Consider the following 23,302-nt stretch of genomic DNA (forward strand, 5'->3'; position numbering starts at 1 on the left):
ACGGTTCTTCCCGGGGGCTGATATAGCGTTACACAACCTAAGATATTGAGAGAGAAAAAAAATTTTAGAACGATAAAAATTTTTGCTGGCTTTTTAAGTGGTTTTGTTTATATGTGAATGTCAAGAGAGAGCTGTTTCGGAGGTCTCGGTATTCGTCGTAGTAGTTTTTTTTTTCCTTATTATCGACGGCGACACATGGATGTAAGCGAAACGCAAAGACGCCAAAGATTTTGTGTTTCATTTGAAGAGCTTCAAAGTCGAGCGTAGAAATCAATTCCAAAGCCTTCCACTACATACTGCGTCATAGCCCACGCTGCAGCTACAGCGGCTTAGAATTATTAAACAATTAAGCTGTGTTTGAAATTTTAGGATTATGTCAGCACTCAGCATTGTATAGCTAAATTTACGGCCGAACTACTTTCGCAAATATCATATTTTTACACCGATTTCAACATGCTCGTTTGGCATCTTTTCAGCATTCGTGTCGCGGTTTCGCCTGTCCTTGCGCACGTCCTTTATTTATACAATGGCACATTTCTCGCTCGCAACGTCTCGTCAAATACCGCGGGCTGTCTTGCCTGTCTGCACACCGCATTTCACCTGTACACCGATCCTGTCAAGCGCTCTCGGGCAACAGTGCGCGAAAGACGGTGACAACAGCAAGCTTCTCCGGGGTCGCAATTTGCTCTGCCTCGCCACCCCCGGAGACAGCTACCGCTATATAGTATGCTCGCATCACAGCGGCGGCGGTGGCCGGACGCGCAATGCTTGTGACGTCATCTAGTTTGCGCCGTCGCCATGGCAACGAAAGCTGGCCTCTGGAGTTTATCCTCCTTTCTTCTCGGCTTCTATTTTGCTTTCATTGGCCTCACGCGCAGGCGGCCAACGCATCACGCCTCCATTGGGAGCGCTTTTTTTTTTACTCGCAGTTCGTTTTTTCTTTTTTCTATTTAGGGCGCGCATTTTCTTCGGGTTCTTGCGTCACTGAATGGGCGTAGTTTGTTGTAGGGTACTTCTTCATTTTGTTGTTGTTGTTGTTGCTGTTCTCGTTGTTTGTTTTTTTCCTAACGCACTGCGTTTCGCTGCATGCCACCTCGACGGAGCGCTGTCACAACCGCCAATATATCTCCAGCGACGTACAGGGAGTGTCGCACGCTGTCCACGCCGCCTAGCGGCTGTTCGCGTAAACCGTGCCACGCCAGCGGCCCGCCCGTATTTGCACCGACGTCCGGCCTCGGGCGCCGGAGCTGTGGGCGGAGCGCGCCTTAGTCTCGAACTGGCTGGCTTAACGCCTAATGAAGACTAACTGCGGACCAAGCCGACGGGACTGTTCCCTTATTGAAAATGCGCGTCGTTTGTAGTAGGATAATAATATTAATCGGTTATCACGACGCTGAGTAAACTGGGCACGTAATTTGATGCGTTTATTAATTTCACCGTCTTCACTACCGCGCACCTGGTTGCCAAGTCTGGAAACACTGAGCGAAGGTGATAAAGATATATATGATAATGAACTTTGTCACGTGGTGCATAGGATGCGGTTTATTAAAATACCTCCTACCTTTTGCACTTACGCGTACAGCACGCAGGCTTAATATCTTTTCGTATGCACGCAATGAGGGTGTTTGTATATTGGTACAGCGAAGCAGAAATCAGAGAGATAGGAGGGTGAAGGAAAGAAAGGGCAGTTAACCTAAAGGAACACTAGCGTCGAACCGAAAAAGTTCTTACGCAACTCAAATGCCAAGTGCTCTGCACAATAATTGCCTTGAAAGGACACCTCTATCGAAATGAGGACATCTGTGCGCATGGATATATCTATGCGCACAGATGCACGTCTCGTTTCTTCGTATAATCTTCATGCAGACTATCGTAGAAGCTTTGGCGCAGACGACACAAACTTTGGCCCGTATAATCCAGGCTGAGCAACGATTTGCTGTAGTGTTACGCTTGGGGAGAATGAAGGACTAACAGAGCACTTCGTGCCGCAGAAGGGATTACAGCAGACGCGGTTAGACTGCATCGAAATTTATTTTTGTTTTTCTTGTTGCTGTTCGCAGGACTTTGCCGACATGAGGCTGAAACTGAACGCTCCGCTGCCGGAAGAGAAATGCCTCCTGCGCAGGTGAGTCCCACAGACTTTGTCTTCCGCGTCCACATGCTCCCCTGCGGTATTTTAAATTTATTTATGTTATTTTTGAGGAAATATCGCAATATTTTCGCATACGTACATGCAGCCAACACGACCCATAAGGGTCCACACGGCTTCTACTCTTGACCGATCACTACTCTCTTCAGCAGATGTTAGAGAATTTTATCATAGCGGAGAGGGACTAGCGCGGATATATACAGGTTTACCGGACGCCTGCTGCGCATGCGCAGTGGCATCGCCTGGCCGCTCTTCTAACGCTGCGCCGGGTCCGGTAAACCTGTATATATCTGCGCTAGTAAGTCTCCTCTATGCCAAAAGTCTTCATTCCTTTGGTCAGTACAGACGCCTATCCATTGACTTGACACTATAATGTTCGGCGTTTGCAGCTTGCCTAACATGCAACTTTCTCTTAACTTGAGAGACCTATGCACACCAGTTCTCCCATCGCTATGGTTGCGCAGAAACCTTCATGATTTTAGGTTCGTTTCGCTTGACAGATTTATTCGCCGTATCTGAGAATTCACCCAGACCTTAGCCTTTAGTATGACGAGGTACTGACGTGCCCAGGAACGTAGCCAGAAATTTTTTTTTAGGGACGGGCTTGAGGCAGTTGTATAGGGCGAAGCCCGGGGGGGGGGGGGGGGGGGTGAGCACGATTTCGGGGAGGTGGGGGGGGGGGCTCCAGTCCCCTTGAATACGTCCCTGACCGTGCCAATGTATGGCCGCGTTCGCTCTTGAAACACCAAAAATGTGCATCGATCGTTGTCGTTGTTTTCGCAGTCGCCACGTCAGCCCCCGATATGAGGACCGACTAAGGTCCTACAGAGGTCTCTCGGAGCGCAAGTCACCACCAAAAAACTTTTTGTGAGTATTCATGTATGCTTTCCGAAACGAGTGTTCGCACTGTCGTCGATTATTTGGTATTATTCCTACCGACGTTCTTTATTCATTTTTTAGCAACAATCTTATCCTTTTTCAGTATATTTTATTTGTGCTCTATGGACAGCGCAGCTTCGATTTAGCAGGCGTTTATTTGCAAAGTTTAAACCAAGCAACCCAAATACGAATCCCTGTGATCTCTTCCATAGCACAGCCGCGCTTACTGCTGGTTGACCTATAGCTGAGCAGAAATGTTTGCAGTGAGCGTTCTTAGCGCCACAAGCAGCAAAGGTAATCGGCCCAATATTGGAGACATGTTAGCAAAGGCCGGTCCAGAGTGAAACCATCCATTTCCAATATTGGGTTCATTACATGGACTTCTTGGGGCTCATTCATAAGGCTACAGTAGCTAAAAAAGAAAGAAAAAATGCGGTAAAAAAAGGGTTACTATACGCACGAAGCAGGCCTGCTGCAAACTGCAGTGCTTATCGTTCCAGTCGTCGATGTGTGTTCGCTCTGACCATCTTTTTTTTTAATCACACTGCTATAATACCTCGTTAATCCTGATTTCACCTGACCGTAGAAAATTTCCGGATGAACGGAATGTCGATTTATCGAGAGAACCAACAATAAACATGAAAAATGGTCCCACGTCAACATACATTTATTTGTAAAAAAATAAAATCTGCATTCATTGATTGCTTGGCGTGAGAAATTTGCGTGTCAGTAACACCTTTATGCTAGTCCGCCAAATGGTGCAGCGCGCACGCTGTCAGATAGTGAACTAACACAAATATCTCCTGTGACACTTGGGGCATCAACAGCCTCCCCTCTCTCCTCCCACTCACACCTCGCCAGAAAAAAAATACATAACTGCACACCCTGGGTATACGCTTACAGCGTTATGTTAGACCACAGGCTCCGCGATGCACGGGTTCCGTACGGGTTCCGAAACGTCAATTTGTTATTACTTTGACTTGGTCAGTGACTGTAATCTTTTGCTTCTACTAATGCCTGACCAGACGAGCTTTCGTCGAACCCTTGACTATAAAGAAGAAAATGGCGGAGCGCGACAACAAAACAAAAAAGCACACCGGCGTACTTTCTCCACTTACGGTGAAAGCGGTAAGCGAGGCGCCTTTACATTTCGGTACAACTCCAGCGCGCCACTTGCGCCAGCTCTGCTTGCGCTATAGCGCCCGGACTCCTGAATCGCTCACTTATCCCCACCGGCCCCCAGTTCACACGCGAACTCCGCCGCCTGTCCGAATTAACCAAATAGCATCCAAATTCCTCCAAATTGACGAGAGTTCGACGTCCCAGAATTGTACTCAAGTTTGGCGGGACCTCACGTAGTGTCCGGATTATCCAGTTTTTCGAATTAGTGGCAGTCGAGTTAACTCGGAGTTTTCCTGCGTTATGTACGCACACTCTAACCAAAGACATAATGAACCGACTTTTAGCTCTGCGTGCTACTTATGCCGCACGCCATCTGCCTTTCCTCTTGCTCGACAGATAAAGCTAGTCCTCGTATTTAATTCATTTGTCCATTCCTTTATTTGCAAACCTGGTCCGAATGCACGTCGCCAACTTCCGCGCAGGTTTCGTACCTCGGCATGGCCTCCCGAGCGTGGCGCCCCCTGCGACCTGGCCTCGCCGGACGCCGACAGCGTCCGCGCCATGTCGTTGTCGTCGTCTGAGCCCGAGGATAGGGAGCTGTCGGACCAGGACAACGACGAGGAAGAGTTCGAAGACACCAGCCCGCTGCTGGCCGCCGCCAAGGCCAACATACTGGCCGGCGACGACTACGGCTCCGGCTCTGAAAACTCTTCGGCCGCGTCGTCCTCTTCCGACGAGGAGGAATCGTCCGAAGACAGTGGGGTCACCGAGATGAACGTGCCGAGGACCGCCAACAAGAGAATCGAGCCTAACAACAACTTCATCGACACGCTGCTTCTGGGGAGTGAGGACGTTCAGCTGGACACAGGCCACGACGCAGTGACACACTTCGTCACGGCCGAGCCGGTCACTGCTCTGATGGCCAACGTCCTCTCACTGAACGTGGGCCCCTCGCCGACGTCCGGCGAGTACAACGACTTCAGTCCCATGAGCGAAGGAAGCAGCACGGCGTCTCTGGCGTCTTCGCTGACGTCGTCCATGACTGGTATGGCCTCTATGACGTCTTCGACAATGTCCGTGGACTTGGTGAGCAATGCCAACGTCCTCAGGGACGTCGCGTGGAAGCCGGACGATGGATTTCTCATGGACAAAGTGAAAAAGACTGACGCCAACGTCCGCGAGCGGGCGGCCGCCGAGGATTTTGGTGACCTTAAGATTGTGAACAGCGCAGACCCGTTCTCCTCGGTGGCTGAAGCCGAGGAGTTCTCCAGCCGGAGCAGGAGAAAACCTTACCGCGAAGAGGACGTGAGACTTCTTCCAGACCTTCTGCCCCCTCTGAGGATACTGGAAGAGCGCGAGAATGCGTTGAACTCTGCCGCGGCTACTAAGGCGGAAATTGATATGCAGAACGCATCCCGACGCAAGCACCTTCTGGAGGGAAGCGCTGAGAAGCTCCCACCTTACTGTGCTGCAGCGGGTGAGGATTCGGCGCTCACAGATGATATGTCCAGGTAAATTGGCGTACGTACAAAGCAAAGTTTGCTGAGTACTCTTAGCTTTAAAATAGTCATGAGTTTTGATGCAAAGAAAAAAATATTTTATGTCCACTGAGATATCCTTTACCGCAGTTGCCTAGAAGCAGTTCTCCGGCTATAGGTAGTTGTGTTTATCATTTGTCACTTGTCTGAAGACATTCTGTTAATCAACAAAAGATGCCTGGTCTATCACGGTCCAAAGACCTTCCTTGTGAGGTACGTTCATCATGATTCAATGTCCCTTTTGAGTAACTGTTTTACGAATTTATTTCGTTTTGAAGAATTTGATGTGCAGCCTTTGTCAAAACTTGAGAGCCTAGATATGGCTTGCTTTAAATTCACAGGATGGGGCTCCTGTTGCATTCGTTGAAGCCGTAACGTGTTGGAAGGGGCAGGACCGAAAATCTTCTTCCCGTCAGAAGATTTTGATCACTAACGACGCATTACAAGCCACATGATGTGACCAAGAAGCAAACACCCTGGGCTCTAAACTTATGGCAAAGTGGTGCGTTTTGTCTGTGGTGTGTTTTTCTAATTAAACGACTTACTATGATTGATCAGGCGGAGCTGTGTGTCCATAAGAAATAGACTAATGGTCCGGCATTGCATATTACTATGAACTTAGAGAGACATGCATTTTTAAGGCAGTGATGTGCGTCACGGTACAACAATAGAGCTTTGAGAGCTGGGGGCAGGGGACTGAGCCAGCTTGTTACATACTGCTCACCGAGGCTTGGAAAAAAGTTGTGGTGCTTGTGCTGCTTTTTTTTTTGCAGCCTGATGAAAAGTGCGTATAGGTTTTAACGGATCAGCAAATAGGATTATTTTGGTTTCGTTTCAAAGCGTGACTTTCGGCAGATTATGAAAGGGAAAATTTTGGTTAGACGTCGTAAAACTCAACGTGCATTGCCAGTGTGTCGAAAGATAGCACCAAAAAGCAAGAGCTGTGTTATGGACGAACTGAATCCTACCGCTCGCTCCAAATATGTGTCGCAGGGCCGCAGCATAGTCTTCCTTCATTGCGTGCATCACGGTGTAAGCCAAGCCTACGTGCCAAAACAAAAACAAAAAAACGAAATTTTATCTCACAGAACACTTCATGTTACGAAAGAACGAATAAATAAAGGACTTTGACTCTGTAAATCATGATATATTGTTAAACAAGATCGGTTGTTATGGCGTAAGAGGCATTACGTTAACCCTTATTAAAGGTTACCTTTCAAATCGAAAACAGTATGTGATGATAGGCGACTGCTCGTCTTGTCTTGGCACTGTATCCATAGGAGTCCCGCAAGGTTCAATATCAGGCCCACTTTTATTTTTACTTTACATTAATGATATATGCAATATGCCTAATACAGATGAGGTAATACTATATGCTGATGATACTAATTTCTTTTTTAGTGGATCCGACTTGATGCACATAAATGAAACTGCGAATTATTGGTTACGAGAACTTTCTGACAGGTTATTCTGCAATAAGTTAGAATTAAATGCACACAAAACCAAATATGTTGTTTTTCGGTCAAGAAATTTCTTGGTAGATAGCAACTTCAGCTTGTATTATCGCAACGGAACCATACGATCAACATCATACATTAAATTTTTGGGTGTATACTTTAATGAATTTTTATCATGGAATGAGCATGTAGACAACATAAAATTAAAGTTAGCAAAGTTAATTTGTGCATTGTGGAAGCTTCGAAACCAAATTCCGGAGAAATTTAGATTAACCCTTTATTATGGCTTGATGCAGTATTAATCTGGGAAACAACAACTTCTAATAACATTAAAGTTTTAACAACCCTTAAAAATAAAGCCATTAAAGCAGTAGAAGGTTTAAATCCTCGGACAACAACCAGAGATTTTTTCGAAAGACACACCGTGTTGTATATACATCAGTTATATACATATAAACTTGCAATGCACACTTATCTAGAGAGGAGGAATAATCGCGCTTTATTTTTTGAGCAATTATATCTTGAAAAATAAATGAATCCTTTCTTTTTAGAGTAATTAAATACAGAATGCCACGACTTAGGACCAACTATGGCCAGCAAAATTTTAAGTACTTAATACCCTCACTTTTAAATCAAAATAGAGAAATTAACATCGCAATCGAAACTTCTTCAACCAGAGTGTTTAAAATAGACTTAGTTAAATATTTATTTGAGCAATGATCCGCTGTTTGATATGTTTTGATGAATTTATGTCTTAATAATGGTGACCTCTGTCCGATAACACTTTTCTATTTATTAATACGTGATCCCTTTTCGTGAAAGACCTGTTGCGTTGTTTTACGTGGAGAATTATGTCTGCGTTGTTGATTAGTTCTAGTACTGTTTTCCTTGAAGTATTATGTGTTTGTTGTAATGCTCCTTTATTAATTCTGTATATAATGTTCTTTTAGTGCTGTATTTGTAGTTGCTTCATTTGAATTCCCTACGTTCGATGTTTGTATTTTTTGTAGTGAAAAATTGCACTGTTTCCGAACAATGTAAGGGTTTAGGGACCTAGTCAGGTGCACAGTACCTTTTGTCCCTGATGCTTTAGCTTTCTGTGCACAGAAAACTAAGAACAAATAAAATGAAAATGAAAAAAAAAATGAAATAGAACGAAACAAGCACGAAGACAGCATGGCGCGCAGCGTTAAACTCTGCTCATATCGGAACACTGTGAAATAACGCAAATGTCTTGCAAGGGCTGTGATTAAAAGAATACCAGATAATGTCCGCTTGGCGCTCTTCGAAGCGAGCCAGGGGACCGAAAAGGGGGGGGGGGGGGGGGGGGGCATCCTGCCGCATTGCCTCCGCCTCTCGAAAGCCACTTCCCCTGCAGCTTCAGGCAGATCCACCGACAGCAACGTGTGCCAAGGTGGACTGAAAAAGACACTTTGGACTCATGAGAAAAACGCAAAAACCCTTAGTCACAGGTGCATTCTTTGCAGCTTTGTTTATCTTTGCTTTCCAACACCCCTTTTTGCACGCCTTCTCCGCGGTGCGTTCTCTCAAAGGCTCTTGCTGCCATCCAGTGTGGAAACTGAGCGGCAATCACGCGCCCGCATGCAGGTGGGCGCTCCCGGAGAACGTGGCCAAGATTTTCGACAAGGCCGAGCTGACGCGGGAGGCGACCACATCGGCCGCATCGCTGCTCAACTTCACGCCGGAGAAGGTGCGTCGCTCGCGACTCTCGGTGGCTCCGGCCCCGGGATCGGCAAAGCTCCCCGCCGCCGAGGGCACCAACCGCCCGGCAACGCGCTCCGCCGCCTCGGCCGCCGCCAACAGCAGCACCAGCAGCGCAGACCGACGCAGAAACCGGGCATCGTTGTCACCAGAACGCTGCGGTGATTTCGACGTGTACAACATCGAGACGAGCATGCCCACCATCGACTGGGAGGCCATGGAGAGGCACCTGAGCCGCGCCGCCAAGGAGGACGACTGGCTCGCCAGGGTGAGCAACTGAAAGTTACCCACAATTCCATTCTTGGGACGAGAGTTGCTATGGGAGCTCGGGACATGTGAGGTGAAAGCCTGAAGAGGTTAGGGAACAAAGCGGTGTCTTTAATGCGTAAATTTTTGTAGCGATAGCTACATTACGGTAGCATTTCGAGCCTTCAGCGTGGCTGCGCCGCCACGCTGTCACGTGGTTGGTCACGTGGTGCGGAGCAGCTGCCGGCGGCGCGGCGCCGTGGCTGATGACGTGGTTCGTCACGATGATGGTCACGTGACAAAGTTCCACTCGGCCAGCTGTAGCTATCGCGTCACTCCAGGTTTAACCAGAGCTAAACCACCGCCAATTTTTGGGGTGTGTGCGAATATTCGACGTTTTCAGATAGCGAATCGAATATAATTCTGTTCGATTCACTGAACTAATCAAATTCTCCATGTCCAACTTTATTCGGAACGAATCGAATTCGTTGTCGAAGTTCTTGAATCGATTTCGAATAATTGGAGCGAAATTGGAATAGGGCACGTCACGGGCTTTCTTTTTTTTTCGATATTGCTCAAATGGCGATCTCTATTGCGACGCCGCATGGCATGCTACGTGGGAGGGACGGTTCAGCGCCGCAGCACGGTTTATTTTTGTTCCCATGATCCGAAATAATAGTTTCCATAATAGTTTCCATAATCAGAAGGAACCGTGTCTGGAGCAGTGGGAGGAAGCGCTTTCCAGCCACAATCCAGCCTTCCAACGAAGGCTGGTACAACATGCTGTGAAAGCTGCCAGATCCAATGGGGCCCTGGAATAGGGGCACCACTCGCTGAAGAGGGCGAAGACATCGCAAGATGAAGACGACCTCTGCACTCTGAAGTGTAAAAAAACTAGAGCAGTAAAGTTTATCCTATCCTATCCTATTTTTGTGGTAGAGTTTATATTGCTCTCACACATGGTCTTTGGGGACCGGATGACGCGATAAGATTCAGTCAGGCTTGGCAAACCCTGCCTTCTTTCCCGATTTCGGAGGTGATGGTTAAAACCCTCGCCTCTTTCATAAGTTCTGATTTGGCGCCAGTTTGTTCGCTGTCTTCATCAGCAGCAAAAGACAGTGTTCCTGTGAGGATATATGACGGCCTAAATTTGATACACGGACATCGTAATGCGTGCTCCCTAATGGAGGCCAGTGCTGCCTGTTTCGACAGCTGCTGCTTTAAAGGGACACTGACGACAAATCGATGTGGCCCTGAATCGATAGACTACGCGATTCTAACGACAAAGAAACCACTCTCACCGAAAACGGAGCTTGTATAAGCTAGAAAATACAAATAAAAAACGACATACAGTAAGCTGCATACGTCGACACCGAATCCTCGAGGCTATGCTGCACCACAATTCACTTCCGAAATTATGGCGGCAACCCGCCCTTTAAATCAAGTTTAAACATGTGGCGGCAAAACTTTTAAATTCAAATTTAAATTCAATTCACAAAGAGACACATTATCATTTTTTTTTTACTTTGAACAGCGCACAGAGTTATCCACAGTGTCTCTAAGTTCATGAGTTAAGTGACACCGATAGCACTTCGCTGTTTCGCATGAATATTCGTTTTGTACGAATTTTCACGCAAGTAGCGGAGATCACAGAAAATTTCGTTTTGTACTCGATTCGTTTCTTTTACGATTCGATTCGTATTCGATTCGATTTTTAACTACATTATTCATATTCGATTCGGTACCGAAGAAGTGCTTTTTGCACACCCCTAGTCGATTTGTAAAGTGAGCCAGTTCGCTCGCGATGGTGTGAGGAGAATCAGCCATGACGTTGGGGAGATATATGTCACAAAATCCTGGAGAGTGAGTGGAGATCCTTCTTTTTTCGCGTGTTAAAGGTTGGAGACGCGCGCTAATACCGCGCGTCTTCTCTTGCATTCACAATTGGCACGCGTTTCATTCAGCTGAGAAGCCTCACGTGTGCAAGTAACCTCTGCAAGCATTGACCTCATTTGTGCATCAGTTCTCGGAATGAGTAAACTTCAAAAATTAAGTTCCGTTTTTCACTGCCAAATCCTAACTATTGAAAGAATTTCAATACGGTATAGTCGCTCAAAGCGGGATTTACGAATTTCGCTTCCTACATATGAACCTTTCACAGTTGCTGTTTGCTGCCAACCTGAACATCTTTAAGATAAATCACACGGTCCCACATGCAATTGTGGCTTCTCGGGGCACTGCTAGGAGTGATCACAGTTTTAGACGTATATCTTAAATCTTGCAAGAAGGAAAGAGAGAGAGAGAAGAAAGGTTTGGTTTATGGGGGTTTAACGTCCCAAAGCGACTCAGACTATGAGGGACGCCGTAGTAAAGGGCTCCGGAAATTTCGACCACCTGGGGCTATTTAACGTGCACTGACATCGCACAGTACACGGGCCTCTAGAAATTCGCCTCCATCGAAATTCGACCGCCGCGGCCGGGATCGAACCCGCGTCTTTCGGGCCAGCAGCCAGAGAGAGAAGAAAGGTAGGCAGGGTAGTTAATTAGCCTGTAATTAGCAGGGCAGTTAGCCACAGTAGCATGTTGGGTACTGTGCACGCAGGGAGAGGTACAAAGTTAGTGAAAAGAAAGAGAGGTGAAGAAAACATCAGATATAACTTTGCCGATGTGTCTGTCTGTCGAGTCTGTGTACAAAACTGCCACTAATGCATCTATAGACGGCCGCTCAAGCCTGCCGCTTCCGAATATCAGTAGCTCTTTGGCGACCCCTCGTGCCGATGAAAGCTGAGGCCATGAGTCTAGAATGGAGGCCTCCTTGACGGGATAAGAGCCGTTGAGAAACGCTCTCTAGTTGTCGAATAGGGGACGGTGGCAAAGTATAGAGTTCGATTGTCTCCCCACACTTATAATTGTTGTGTGAAAGAGAGCCAGCCGCACCAGTCAGAAAAATACACTTTCGTGAAAACTACACAAGAAAACACATCTCACCTTTGTTGTTGCTGTCCAGGCATAATGCAGATTGCAGACGCACCAGTGCACTTGCCTACTCTAGCAAGCAACAGCTCCATGAGGTTCATTTTAAATGAAGAATAAAAGAAAAACCAAGATAATAAAAACTGGAGGAGTGAAGTAGGTGCAAAGACAGGGTAGACAAAAACAAACGGAAGCGCCACCTGGTGCTCTGATCCCGCAGCAGGCGCGCAGCACGGACTCTGTCATGGGGACGCGAGCAAGCGAAGCTGGAGAAATGACTGACTAGTATTGGTTAGTGTGTTTATAAAGGGCGTCTCATATTTATCGCGACGGTTCGCGGTCGTTCAAAGGGGTTTAGCACCACCGTAATCAGCATTGCTTTCGCCAACTCGAGAGGCCAGCCTTCCCATCTCCGTAGCGATTGGGTTCACCCCGTGGGGCTCGCGTGATGCGTGGAGCAGCCCTCGCCCCTACAAATGAGAAAGAAAAAAGCGCTCTCGAACAGCGTCGGCGGGGGTCCGCTCTTGGGCTGTTTATTTAGCTGGGAGCAACACGAGAAAGGGGTGCATGCACAAACGAAGAGCACATGTCCGAGGGCGATAAACTGCGCCGAAGGGAGCATGCACCCTCGCTTACGCGCAGTGCCTTGCTGGAGGCACTCAAGCAGGGGGCAGCACGAACTCCGTTCTGTACCAGAGGAGGGTTCACTGCCCTCTAGCTCTCTGTCCGCGGTGCTTTAAAAACGGCGTGGGCTGGAAATGGGCGTATTTGGAAACTATCAGTTTCCTGTTTATTGCGGCTATACGGATAGCGTGAATGCATTCAGCCATACCCTACCCTTGAAGTGTTGACACTAAACAGTCGTATCTGACTAGTTAAGAGCGTAATTTAGACAAAGAGAGATGCGACGTGGTCCCGCGGAAACACTAGAGTTTCGTTGGGTTGTAATAGCAAAACGAGTTCGTCGATAAGGCAAGATCCTCAGATCAACCACGCTTAAGCGCTTCATCCACTACGGTGTTCCCATAGCCTGATTCGCTTTCGGACGTTAAACTCCCATGAACCAAACCATCGTCTTTCGCTTAGTTGACCGTTACTGCTGGTGTGTTCCAGAAGCGCACTGACAGCCAAGTTAGACCAGCTCTCAGACACGAGAACCTCTTGTTGGGCTAGTTGGTAACTGATCATTGTACTTTAAAGGTGCCAAAACCACACACACACAACATACACGCACGAGAGAAGAGAACGGGACAGAGCGCCTGTGCAAGCCGTCGCAAAAGGTGGCAGTGTTGTTATTCGCTTTGAGGTGGTTGCCCTTACAGTGGACACAAGAAGGCATCTGATCGCTTTGTAGTGAAGCCAGATAATTCGGCAAAGCCTCTTTGTCTACTTTCCTGTGGTGAAGGAGCAAGGAGGTTGCGGTGGTAAGTTGCAGACGGGACTAGAGTCACGTAATACTGCCGGCAACTGCTACACTGTAGCGACACATAAAGAGTAAAGGGGGAGGTGGAATAAACTTTATTTACTCACCATGGCCTTGGTCGACATTGCTCCCCCCCCCCCCCCCCCCCCCCCCCCCCCCCCCACGGATGCAAGGTCGACAATTTTGAGCACTGTTCTGTGACCTAGCTATCTGCAGACGTAATTGCTGACGCATCAAGCGCTTCTTCTAGTACTAGTACTAATGGATACACTTGTAGAGAGGCATGTTTGTCGGCATGCCACCCCCTGGTGCCATTCCATATCTTTCTCTTCTTTTTAAAAACAATTTCGGAGCCCCACCGTAGTAGTTAAGTGGTTGGGCCGCGCGGCCGGCCGGCTTGCCGCAGCGGTCGCGTTTCGATGAAGGCGAAGCGCAAAAGGCGCCCGTGTGCTGGGCGGTGGCAGTGCACATTAAATAACCCCGGGTAGTCTAACTTAATCCGGAACCCTCCACTAAGGCGTGCCTTATAGCCCATGTGTCGCTTTGGGACGTAAAACTTAAAATTTACGAAACCATTTTGGATCCCTGAAGCGGGACGGCAGTTACCTCCGTTGACTTGTCCTGAGTGCAATAATGTTTCTTCGGATCAGTGTTCCATCGGCTTCCTGTTTCATGTGCGATCTTTTTTTTTGTTTGTTTATTGCGACTGCATGAGTTTTGACATAAATAAGAATTTTATAGATATCGGTGCACTCCATATTCCCGAAATAAGTCCACCAAGGTCCGGTGGCGGGGCCCCGAGATTGAATCTTCTACATCCGGCCGTCGACCTGGGGGTGGTCCACATAAGGGCAAGTCTTTTTGCCAGAACGCGAGCAGGAAGGTGCACGTCGAGAGTAGGTGTCTTCTGTCCTCCTCGCAGACAGGAGCGGGACAGAAGGGACGGCAGGAATCGCCAACGGGGGCATGAACTGTGCCATTCACAACCAGGTTACCGCAAGGGTGAGGGCGACACGGAGGCGTAACCTTCGAAGTAAGGCCCTTCCCAGTGCGCAAGGCTGTCAGGGAGGTCGGCACCACGCGGTGGCACCAGGAAGTGCTCATGTGGCGCTCCGAATGCTTTCTTTTTCTATGAGCAGTCTTGTCCCGGGAAAGGTGGGGTCCGATTGAAGAGCACGTGAAAGTATTGGTTTTTGGCTCGCCCCGTTCACCAGTGCTTGTCTGGGGTATGCGTTTCGGCGGGTCCATTGTACACGTACTATGACGGAGAATTTGTCAAGTAAGTACTGACTATCCTGGGCCAAAAGGTCTGAGTACAGAACACGCCGTGGACAGCGGATGGCGCCTGAGGGGTCTGAGCACAGGAGGGGTGTACAGAGGATGTATGATGCGTCCCGAATGGCTAACTCCGACTATGTACACAGTCAGGCGGGGCAGCAAGCGTATGAGCATGTCGCTATTTCTTTCAACATTATCGGCTAGAGGTTTCTTGCCACGATGACAGCTGGTCTCCATATACCGCTGTTGTATAGCCTCGGGTGGGGACGTCTCCAGGGGACACTCCGGAGGACTAGGAATCTGACAGTGACTTGGACCCTTTGTTGTTCTGCTGCTGTTGGTGGTTTTGTGCAAATTTCTTCTTTTCTCACCATCCTCATAAGCACCGAGAGAAATCTTTTGCTGCTGCCACCGCAACTATTCTACAGTTGCTCCGCGAGCGTTCTTCGGAGGACTACGTGTGCTCCCCGGTGTACAACTCGACCCATTGGTCCTGCTGTCTTCGGCTGCTACTCCGTGCGAAAAAAAAAAAAAGCGGGAACTGCTAGGTGTCGCCTGTCTGTCACTTGTCCCGGAATAGGACCCCCACAACGGGGTCCGTCCGTTTCGTCGGCTCACTGCAACCAGCGTCACTTTGTCGCTGTCTCCGCCAGCGGGGGCGTGGAAGCGGCGCTCCTTTACGCCGACGCGTTGGCGTGTGCGGAGACCGCGCCCAGCCATAGGGCCCATTTGCCCGCTGCCTGTTGAGAGCTTGGACCGAGTCACCACCGCACTCGACTGTCCCCGACAGACGCCCTGCCTCCCTCCTCCTCCTCTTCCTCTGTTTGTGCCGTGGCCACCGCGTCGTCGCTTCTTGAAATAAAAGGGTCGAGAAGCAGATTGCGGCGTCGCCCGTGAGTCACGCTCCGAACTACGACGCGCTTTCCGCTGACGAGTAATGAAGAGTAACGGGAAGCTCGAGTCGAGAAGCGATAAGAGCGCGCCTCTGGAGGCCGTGAAAGCAGCGGCCAAAATAGGTAGAGAGGATGGGACTAAGGAACGTCGTTCCAGTCACTCGGTAAAAGAGAATGAAAACAAAAATAAAATGTAACCTTTTCGTGACTCTGGGAAGAATACTTCAGACGCCGGTATTATGACGTGTTTCAAAACGAGATCATTTTGGAGGAGCTGTGCTGTAAAATAAATTGATACATGAACTTGTAGCAGTATGGAGGTGATTGAGAAGCCATAAATAAATTTTGGAGGAGCTATGCTCTAAAATAAATTGATACATGAACTTGTACGCAGTAGAGGTGATTGAGAAGCCATAAATAATGCTTTCTTTTTCTTTTGTTTGCTAATGAATAGGGTGGTAGATCGAATTGACGGCATAGTGTATGTGGGTAGTTCATTGGTGCGGCTGTCGGACTTCAAAGACGAAAGTTTGTGCCAGAGATCATGGTTCTTTAAAGAACGCCGCGAGAGAAACGATATATGTGTGCGCTTTCAACGGAACGTGTGAAGAAGCGAGCGATGCCTTTTGACACAACGGTTTTCGATGGACAGCGCGACGATTCCCAAGAAGGCAGCTTCTTCATGGTCAGAAGCCCGAGGGATCAAGGCATCAAAACTATACCCACTATGGAACGCACACGCAGACAGATACAGCTGGGGTTAGTGTCACCGGGAGTCAAGGGCACGTTCATGCATAAAACATGAAGGCTTCGGCAAAGGCGGCCTAGCTCGCACGTTGGCTGGCCACGCTCATCTCTTTCACGGCGTCCGCATCTTCTTCTTCGTCTTCTTCTCCTTAGTAAGCATCATCTCCGCAGCTTCTTTCTCCTTACATGTATGCCGTCTCCTTGTCGTCCGCAGTGGACCTGCTATACGTTCGAAGACAAACATCGTGGACACGCCGCCGCCGCGAGCATCCTTGGCAAGAAATCGGCGACGAAGCTTTCTTTGTTGTCGTGGTATGCCCCCCCCCCCCCCCCCCTCTTTCTTTGCGTCTTACCCTGCGGGGGCGTGATATTTTTATGGCCCTCTATCGGTCGTTAGGAGCCTCTCCCAGCTTCGTATGGACGAACAACCAGAGAGCCGCCGCCGTCTATCTTATCGGCCGTGCAAGACTCTCGAGGGACCGCATCAGAGAGCACCGCGCGGTCTCGGCAGGAGTGTCGCGGCGCGAGCACAAAAACGCTTCCCGTGTCCGAATCGGGGCGTGGACCGCGCTTATGGACTCTCGAGACGACGCTGTTCTGTATCGCCTCCGTCTCTTTCCTTTTTTGTAGTTGCCTGTGTGTGTGCGCGTGTCCTCGGGGAACGATATGATGCGGTGGCGTTTGAATCACTCGGCTGCCTCGTCCGGACTCGGCACTTTGTTCGGATAAGCAAGATATTGGGAAACGGTTGTTTGGCTTGTTCCCTGACTGTCGATTTCTTGGCGCTTATAGTCCTCGTTCTCCTCGCGCATCCTACGCTCGAGGCGATAAGACGAATTGCCGTGATTTTTTTTAAGTTCGCCAAGTTGGCTTTCCCACGTTGTGATTTGCCCTACTAATATCGCCACTGGCATTCAATAAATCGAGGATACATTTCTGAACTTGCACGTTAATCCGTCGCAGATGCAAGTGACGTTGTAACACTCCAACCGTGTTGACATATTCCCCTCCATAAAACAACCGAACTGCGGCTGTATATTATTGTTTTAAAAATTATCTATTCCGCCGTTACTATACCACGCGCAGCGGTCGCCCACAATGGTTTGAGCATCCGCCTCGTGCACGTGGCCTGTGAGTTCTGGTCCCCAGTGCTGCCAGATACCTAGCGGTTTGCAAATGGCTACAAGCTTTCCCTGGCCTGGTGTTCGGCTTCTCGGTGGTGAAATGGCTCTCTAGCCTGGCCTGGTGTTCGGCTTCTCTGCGGTGAAATGATTAAGAAGAAAGGGTATTCTCTTGGGGCTCTTTAGCGAAGCTGCCCTTGAACCATTAAAAAATCAAAAACACTATTTCATCCACCAGGTAACTCAATGAATATTAAGATCAAGCCGATGATAAAAAAGGGGTGATATCGGTGGGAACGAGGCCAAAAGTCATGATGTCGCAGCGTGGATTTTAGGCTGCGACGCGGACCGTATAACGTCGATCGTGCGTGGGCACCATTGCTGACGCCGAAGACCAACTTGTTGTGGGTTTTAACAACGTCTTTCGCGGCCTTAATTTGGAGCCTGCAGCGAGCTTTTCCACGAATACAGCTGTGAAAATTAAGTAAGTGATTATACGCATGAGCGAGACGAGCAGCGCATTCAACGCCTGATACGACTACACCTTCGCTTTTCATATGCGCTTAGATAGAGGACCGATCCTTCATTCCAGTAAACCGGAGTGAATTGTGCATTGGGAGAGTGCGTGAACTTTGGCCGCGCCGTTTTGGTCATATAGCATTGACTTTGTTTCCACCATGAACGATAAATAAGCACTTATTTTTGTTTGCAAGGTCCGTAATAAACGCGCGTGTGCCGTAAGAATTCATTTTTGAAAGTCATAATCGGAAGCGAATAGTCCACTTACGTAATCCAGGCGCACAGGAGTGGTGCAACGTTGGGGTGGCCTTGTTTTAGTGATGTGCGCTTAATTACACTGTAGGGACAACGGCTGACTGAATCACTGACGGTTGGGAATTTTATTACTCCCTAGTCTTGTGACGTCAGTAAGTGGGGATCACAGTAAGATAGTGGTGCATCATCGCTAAAATTTAAGACTATATACTTACCCGCCGCGGTGGCTCAGTGGTTAGGGCGTTCTCGACTACTGATCCGGAGTTCCCGGGTTCGAACCCGACCGCGGCGGCTGCGTTTTTATGGAGGAAAAACGCTAAGGCGCCCGTGTGCTGTGCGATGTCAGTGCACGTTAAAGATCCCCAGGTGGTCGAAATTATCCCGGAGCCCTCCACTACGGTACCTCTTCCTTTATTCTTTCACTCCCTCCTTTATCGCTTCCCTTACGGCGCGGTTCAGGTGTCCAACGATATATGAGACGGATACTGCGCCATTTCCTTTCCCCAAAAACCAATTATTATTATTATTTAAGACTATATGCTTTCGCTTGTTTTATTTTGTCGTCGTTTTTATTCAGTGCGTGTTCTCTTAGTTCACGTATGCTCGCAAGAAAATAAGAACTACGTCGGTCTACATAACCAAGAATGTTTCTCCACAAACGCAGCGCTGTTGAAAGAGTCTATAGTCTCTGGAATCCGTCTTTCATCGGAACTCGCTCTCCTGCTGTCTCTGCGAAGGCCGCTATGTGAACCGAGTTAGAATAAACAGCCACGTGGTTCTTCGCTGTCTTCTGCATCCGTCTAAATGCACCCATTAGTCTGCCAGCTCCGTTTTGGTATAGAGCTGCGGCAGAAGAGGCTTCGAGAGCACAAACATCTGGGCCGAGTGTATCTCTTTCGCTAGCGTCTACTGGCGAGACATCACTTCTTGTTGCGGTGCCCGGGGTGGCACGGCGCGCAAAGGATTAATTCCTCGCACTCGACGTTTGAGCACATGCACTGCACGCTATTACAGTCACACCTCGAAGATGCGTTCGGCACACAGCGACTTAACGTGAGAGTACTTAGGCGTCCTGGCTCCCTGCTGGGCACAGTTTATTTTAACGAAGTTGGTGGTCTGCACCGTTCTACATGCTCCAATGCATGATTTAGTGTCGTTCGCTTACGCATAATTTGTTGACAGGCTGGCTCCACACCGTTAAGGACGTGTGACCAAAGCTCGTTTGACACCACAGTTTCGCTTCTTCCGCTTTGTTCGCTCGTGATACACAAAAATAAGCGTCGTTCCACTGCTGTCTTTTCCAGCTTTTGCTGACGCCGTAAGTCGATACACGATTTAATATTTTAGCGCCACATTATAACAGGGTTCTGTCTCATTTTAGTGCATGCTACGGAGCTTTTTCATTAAATATGGCGTCCTTTCGACACAATTGCATCCAGCCTAAGTCGAGTGCCGAAACCTCTTTCACTCCAAAGCCATGCTATGGCCATGCACTCGAACGCTAGAAAGGCGCCGGCAAGGCTCGCTAATCACTGCTGCGGCTCGCAGTTGCTCTATCGTTATCTGCTGACCAATGCCAGCCGAGCTTCGCACACATCTGGAGACGTCGTCTGCGTCCGGCATCCTCAGCGGGACGTCCCGTGGCGGAGCGGCCTTGACAGTTCGTTTTTCTGAGGAGACGACGAAGACACGCTGTCTTTCAGCACGTGCCTTTCCCACGTGCTGCCTCGTCACCCTCCCTTCCACATCCCCCACTTGATGGGGGGCAAAAAAAAAAAACAAACGGCCTAAGGCTCAAATTTCGGGGATGGAAGCTAGCGAGTGAGAGGGGGGCGCTTCCATGTAGCGGTCCTTCCCATTCCGAGCGCGTTCCTTTCATCAGGCGGGCGCGTCGTCGTCCAATTGAAGAGTCCGCGCTGTTTTGTGTTTGGCCTTCTTGGAGAGAAGCCAAGGCTGCCACGGAGAAGGAGAGGGGGAGAAAGAGCTATGCGTGCTGCTGGGTTGCTGCGGGGGTGAGACCCCCGAGTCGGGCGCTGGGCGGCCGCGCGCTGCGTTTGCAATCGCCGGGTAACTTTCGGCGCGCTGCAGCCTTCCTCTCTGGACCATCTCTCGCTCCGTCGCTCCCCACGTGATTCACGTCAGCGCAGCGCTTACTTCCAGAGCCACGTCTGCCGCTGATCAGTCAAGCCGTCGAAAAAATACTTTGGGCTGCCGTGCGCGCTCGTCAGCCTCCGTTGCTCTCCCGGTGTTTGCATGCCGTGGCAATCCGCCGTGCTGCTTCGTTGCTGTCGACGTCCACTGCCTTTGATGCGGAGGCGCTCGCGCCCGGGGTGGTGTGCTGTTGCCTGTGTTGCGGCGAAACAGGACGGATGTGACGTCGGGGTGCGTGGAGGCGTGGTGTGGTGAAGGCCGTGCATCACGACGGCGGAAGACTGTCGCCGGCCGTGGCGTCCAATTTCCGGCAAAACTTTTTTTTGCTGCTTCTTTGGCGACTAAGCTAGTTCGATTCCGATCCTCCAGCACGAAGCCGTGTTCGGTGTTTGCGAAAGCGGGGACAGTCCGAGACCTCTCAGTCTCGTCGCAACGGCTGGACAGCCTTGGTTGAAGCCGGACTCTTGCATCGACCGTGCGCGACAACGCGTGTGGGCGTGTGTACCTTGCAAGGAAATGAAGACCCGTAAAAGTTCCTCCAGCTAATGAAACAACGAGTCGTCTTCCAAGAACATGCTTCTTGTCCTCCGCTCTATGGTTCGCGTGTTGTTTGTACCGAAGACGAGCCAAGTTATCTTCGCGCCAATACTGTGAGTCCCGCGTTCCTTTCCACGTGAAACGAACAACCCTGCCGAGAGCAAACTGTGAGATCCGACGAGCTGTGATTGTCCTGGAAGTCCCCTGTGCTTTGTAGCGTCCTGTGAATCATGCGTCCGCTTACTATAATTACTGACAAACATCCGTCGGCCGGAGTCGACCGCCACTGTCAACAGAAGGAGTGACCCGGGTTGTATAGCTACGCGACAGCACTTCACATCCTGGCTGCCGTGCCCTCTGAGGGTAGCTGACTCTCCAGGATGTCAGTACCTGCGTAAGAGGCTCCCGGCGGCTGTTGTCGCCCACACCGCTTCAAGCTGTTGACGGGCGTGCATCTATCACTCGTGTGACACATGCCCGTTTTCTGCGCGACGAAGCTCTCGCCGCGTGTCCGGCGACGGCGATAAGGCCAGCGAGCTCCTTCCCGTCTCCTCGATTCTGTCCGCGTTGGCAGGCGTCCCGCGCATTCGCTCGCCATGGGATTCGGACCGCGGGCGGAGACGGCGACAATGACCTCTCAAGACCCCGTTCCCTTGATCTGTGAGGAAGGAAGCCAGCCCGACTCGGAACTTCGGAAGGATTCGCCTCCCAGACCCAAGAGAGACCGCGAGGAGTTACGTGGAATCCTGAGCGATGCTCTCTATGTGTCGTCGATGTACCAGATTTGCTTCGCCGACGTTGATTGCGATTCATCCGATGAAGATGAGCAGGAAGACCAGGAGGAGGTGAGTGGGTTGTGCGTGATGTGCACCGGTGATGTGAACGCGTTCGCTGCTTTCAATCGCTTTTCTTGGAATAAGTGCACGTCCTTCACTGTCCGTCGCGCAACGTATGCGTAAGTCGCTACCTTGACATAAACCACGGTAACGTAGGACACTGTCGCCGTCGTTTCGTCTTGGCACGGTAGACTGAGTTCACTGTAGCTGTGATGCTCCGAACAGAGCTAACTAGAGTGGTTTTCATTGCTGGAAACTTGAGAAGACGATAAGGAATTCTCTGTACAAGAAGAATGCATGAATTATGTCATTTACGGACGCCCGAGTGCAAAAAGGAGGTGATCATTATTGTCGTAAATTTATCTTTTCGTGCGCCAGATTGTTACTGGATAGCGAGTTGCTTACAGGCCTAGGCTGGAGTACACAGGAGTGCTGACGTGGTACCGGTGGTTTTAACGACTACTGGCGTAATATCATTTCGGAAACGGAATCGTACATTCGTTTAATATAACGATGTAGGCTATGCAGTGGTTATGAATTCCCTAGACTTCTGACAGGTCTTGCCAAATTGTCCAACGTTGCGGACGATAAATATGTACTAAATAATTTATATTGTTCGCATAAAATTTCAACTCCCCTGCCCTCGTGTTTAGGAGCAATGTCTGCTTAGGGCAGGTAGTGACAGCTTATCCGGATCATGAGAGGGAAATAACTAGAAGGATAAGAATGGGGTGAATCGTATATGGCAGGTTCTCTCATATCATGAACGGCAGTTTACCAATACCCCTCAAGAGAAAAGTGTACAACAGCTGTATCTCGCCAGTACTCACAACAGGGCAGAAACGTGGAGGTTAACGAAAAGGGTTCAGCCTAAGTTAAGGACAACCCAGCGAGCCATGGAAAGAAAAACGATTGGTGTAACGTTAAGAGTCCGGAAGCTGGCAGAGTGGGTGAGGGAACAAATGCGTGTTAATGACATCCTAGTCGAAATCAAGAGGAAGAAATGGACTTGGGCAGGGCACGTAATGCGAAGGCAAGATAACCGCTGGTAACGGAGTGGATTCCAAGAGAATGCAAGCGTAGCAGGGGGGGGGGGGGGGGGGGCAGAAAGTTAGGTAAGAAGTTTACAGGCATACGATGGGCGTAGCTGCAAAGGACAGGTTTAATTGGAGAGACATGGGAGAGGTCTTCGTCCTGCAGAGGGCGTAGTCAGGATGATGATGACGATGATGTCTGCTCCACTCCCCCCCCCCCCACCCCCCGAAAAAAAAGAAGAAAGGAATTTATTTAAAGCGCACCTCTGGCACGCGCACATATAAAAGGTACAGCTAGGAACGTGACACATAATATTGAACTGGAGATCTGGCGCATGCACCAGCAATTTCACTAATAAGTAACATTGTCTGTTCGTTTGTAATGTTTCATTATTTTTCATCTGCAGTCGCGCCCATGGTAA

At 49.3% G+C, this 23,302-nt stretch overlaps 1 protein-coding gene across 3 annotated transcripts in view; it reads left to right on the top strand.

The window, feature by feature from the left end:
* Positions 1 to 23,302, top strand: part of Schip1 (Schwannomin interacting protein 1) — a 112,029-nt gene that overhangs the window by 70,119 nt on the left and 18,608 nt on the right. For all 3 annotated transcript variants that reach the window (XM_077658845.1, XM_077658846.1, XM_077658847.1), the window contains 4 exons: positions 2,061 to 2,125; positions 2,933 to 3,016; positions 4,633 to 5,661; positions 8,754 to 9,135. In XM_077658845.1, coding sequence (XP_077514971.1) covers positions 2,061 to 2,125; positions 2,933 to 3,016; positions 4,633 to 5,661; positions 8,754 to 9,135 — 1,560 coding nt within the window. The remainder of the gene's footprint in view (positions 1 to 2,060; positions 2,126 to 2,932; positions 3,017 to 4,632; positions 5,662 to 8,753; positions 9,136 to 23,302) is intronic.

Source organism: Amblyomma americanum, chromosome 3, assembly GCF_052857255.1.
Source record: "Amblyomma americanum isolate KBUSLIRL-KWMA chromosome 3, ASM5285725v1, whole genome shotgun sequence".
Lineage (NCBI taxonomy): Eukaryota > Metazoa > Arthropoda > Arachnida > Ixodida > Ixodidae > Amblyomma > Amblyomma americanum.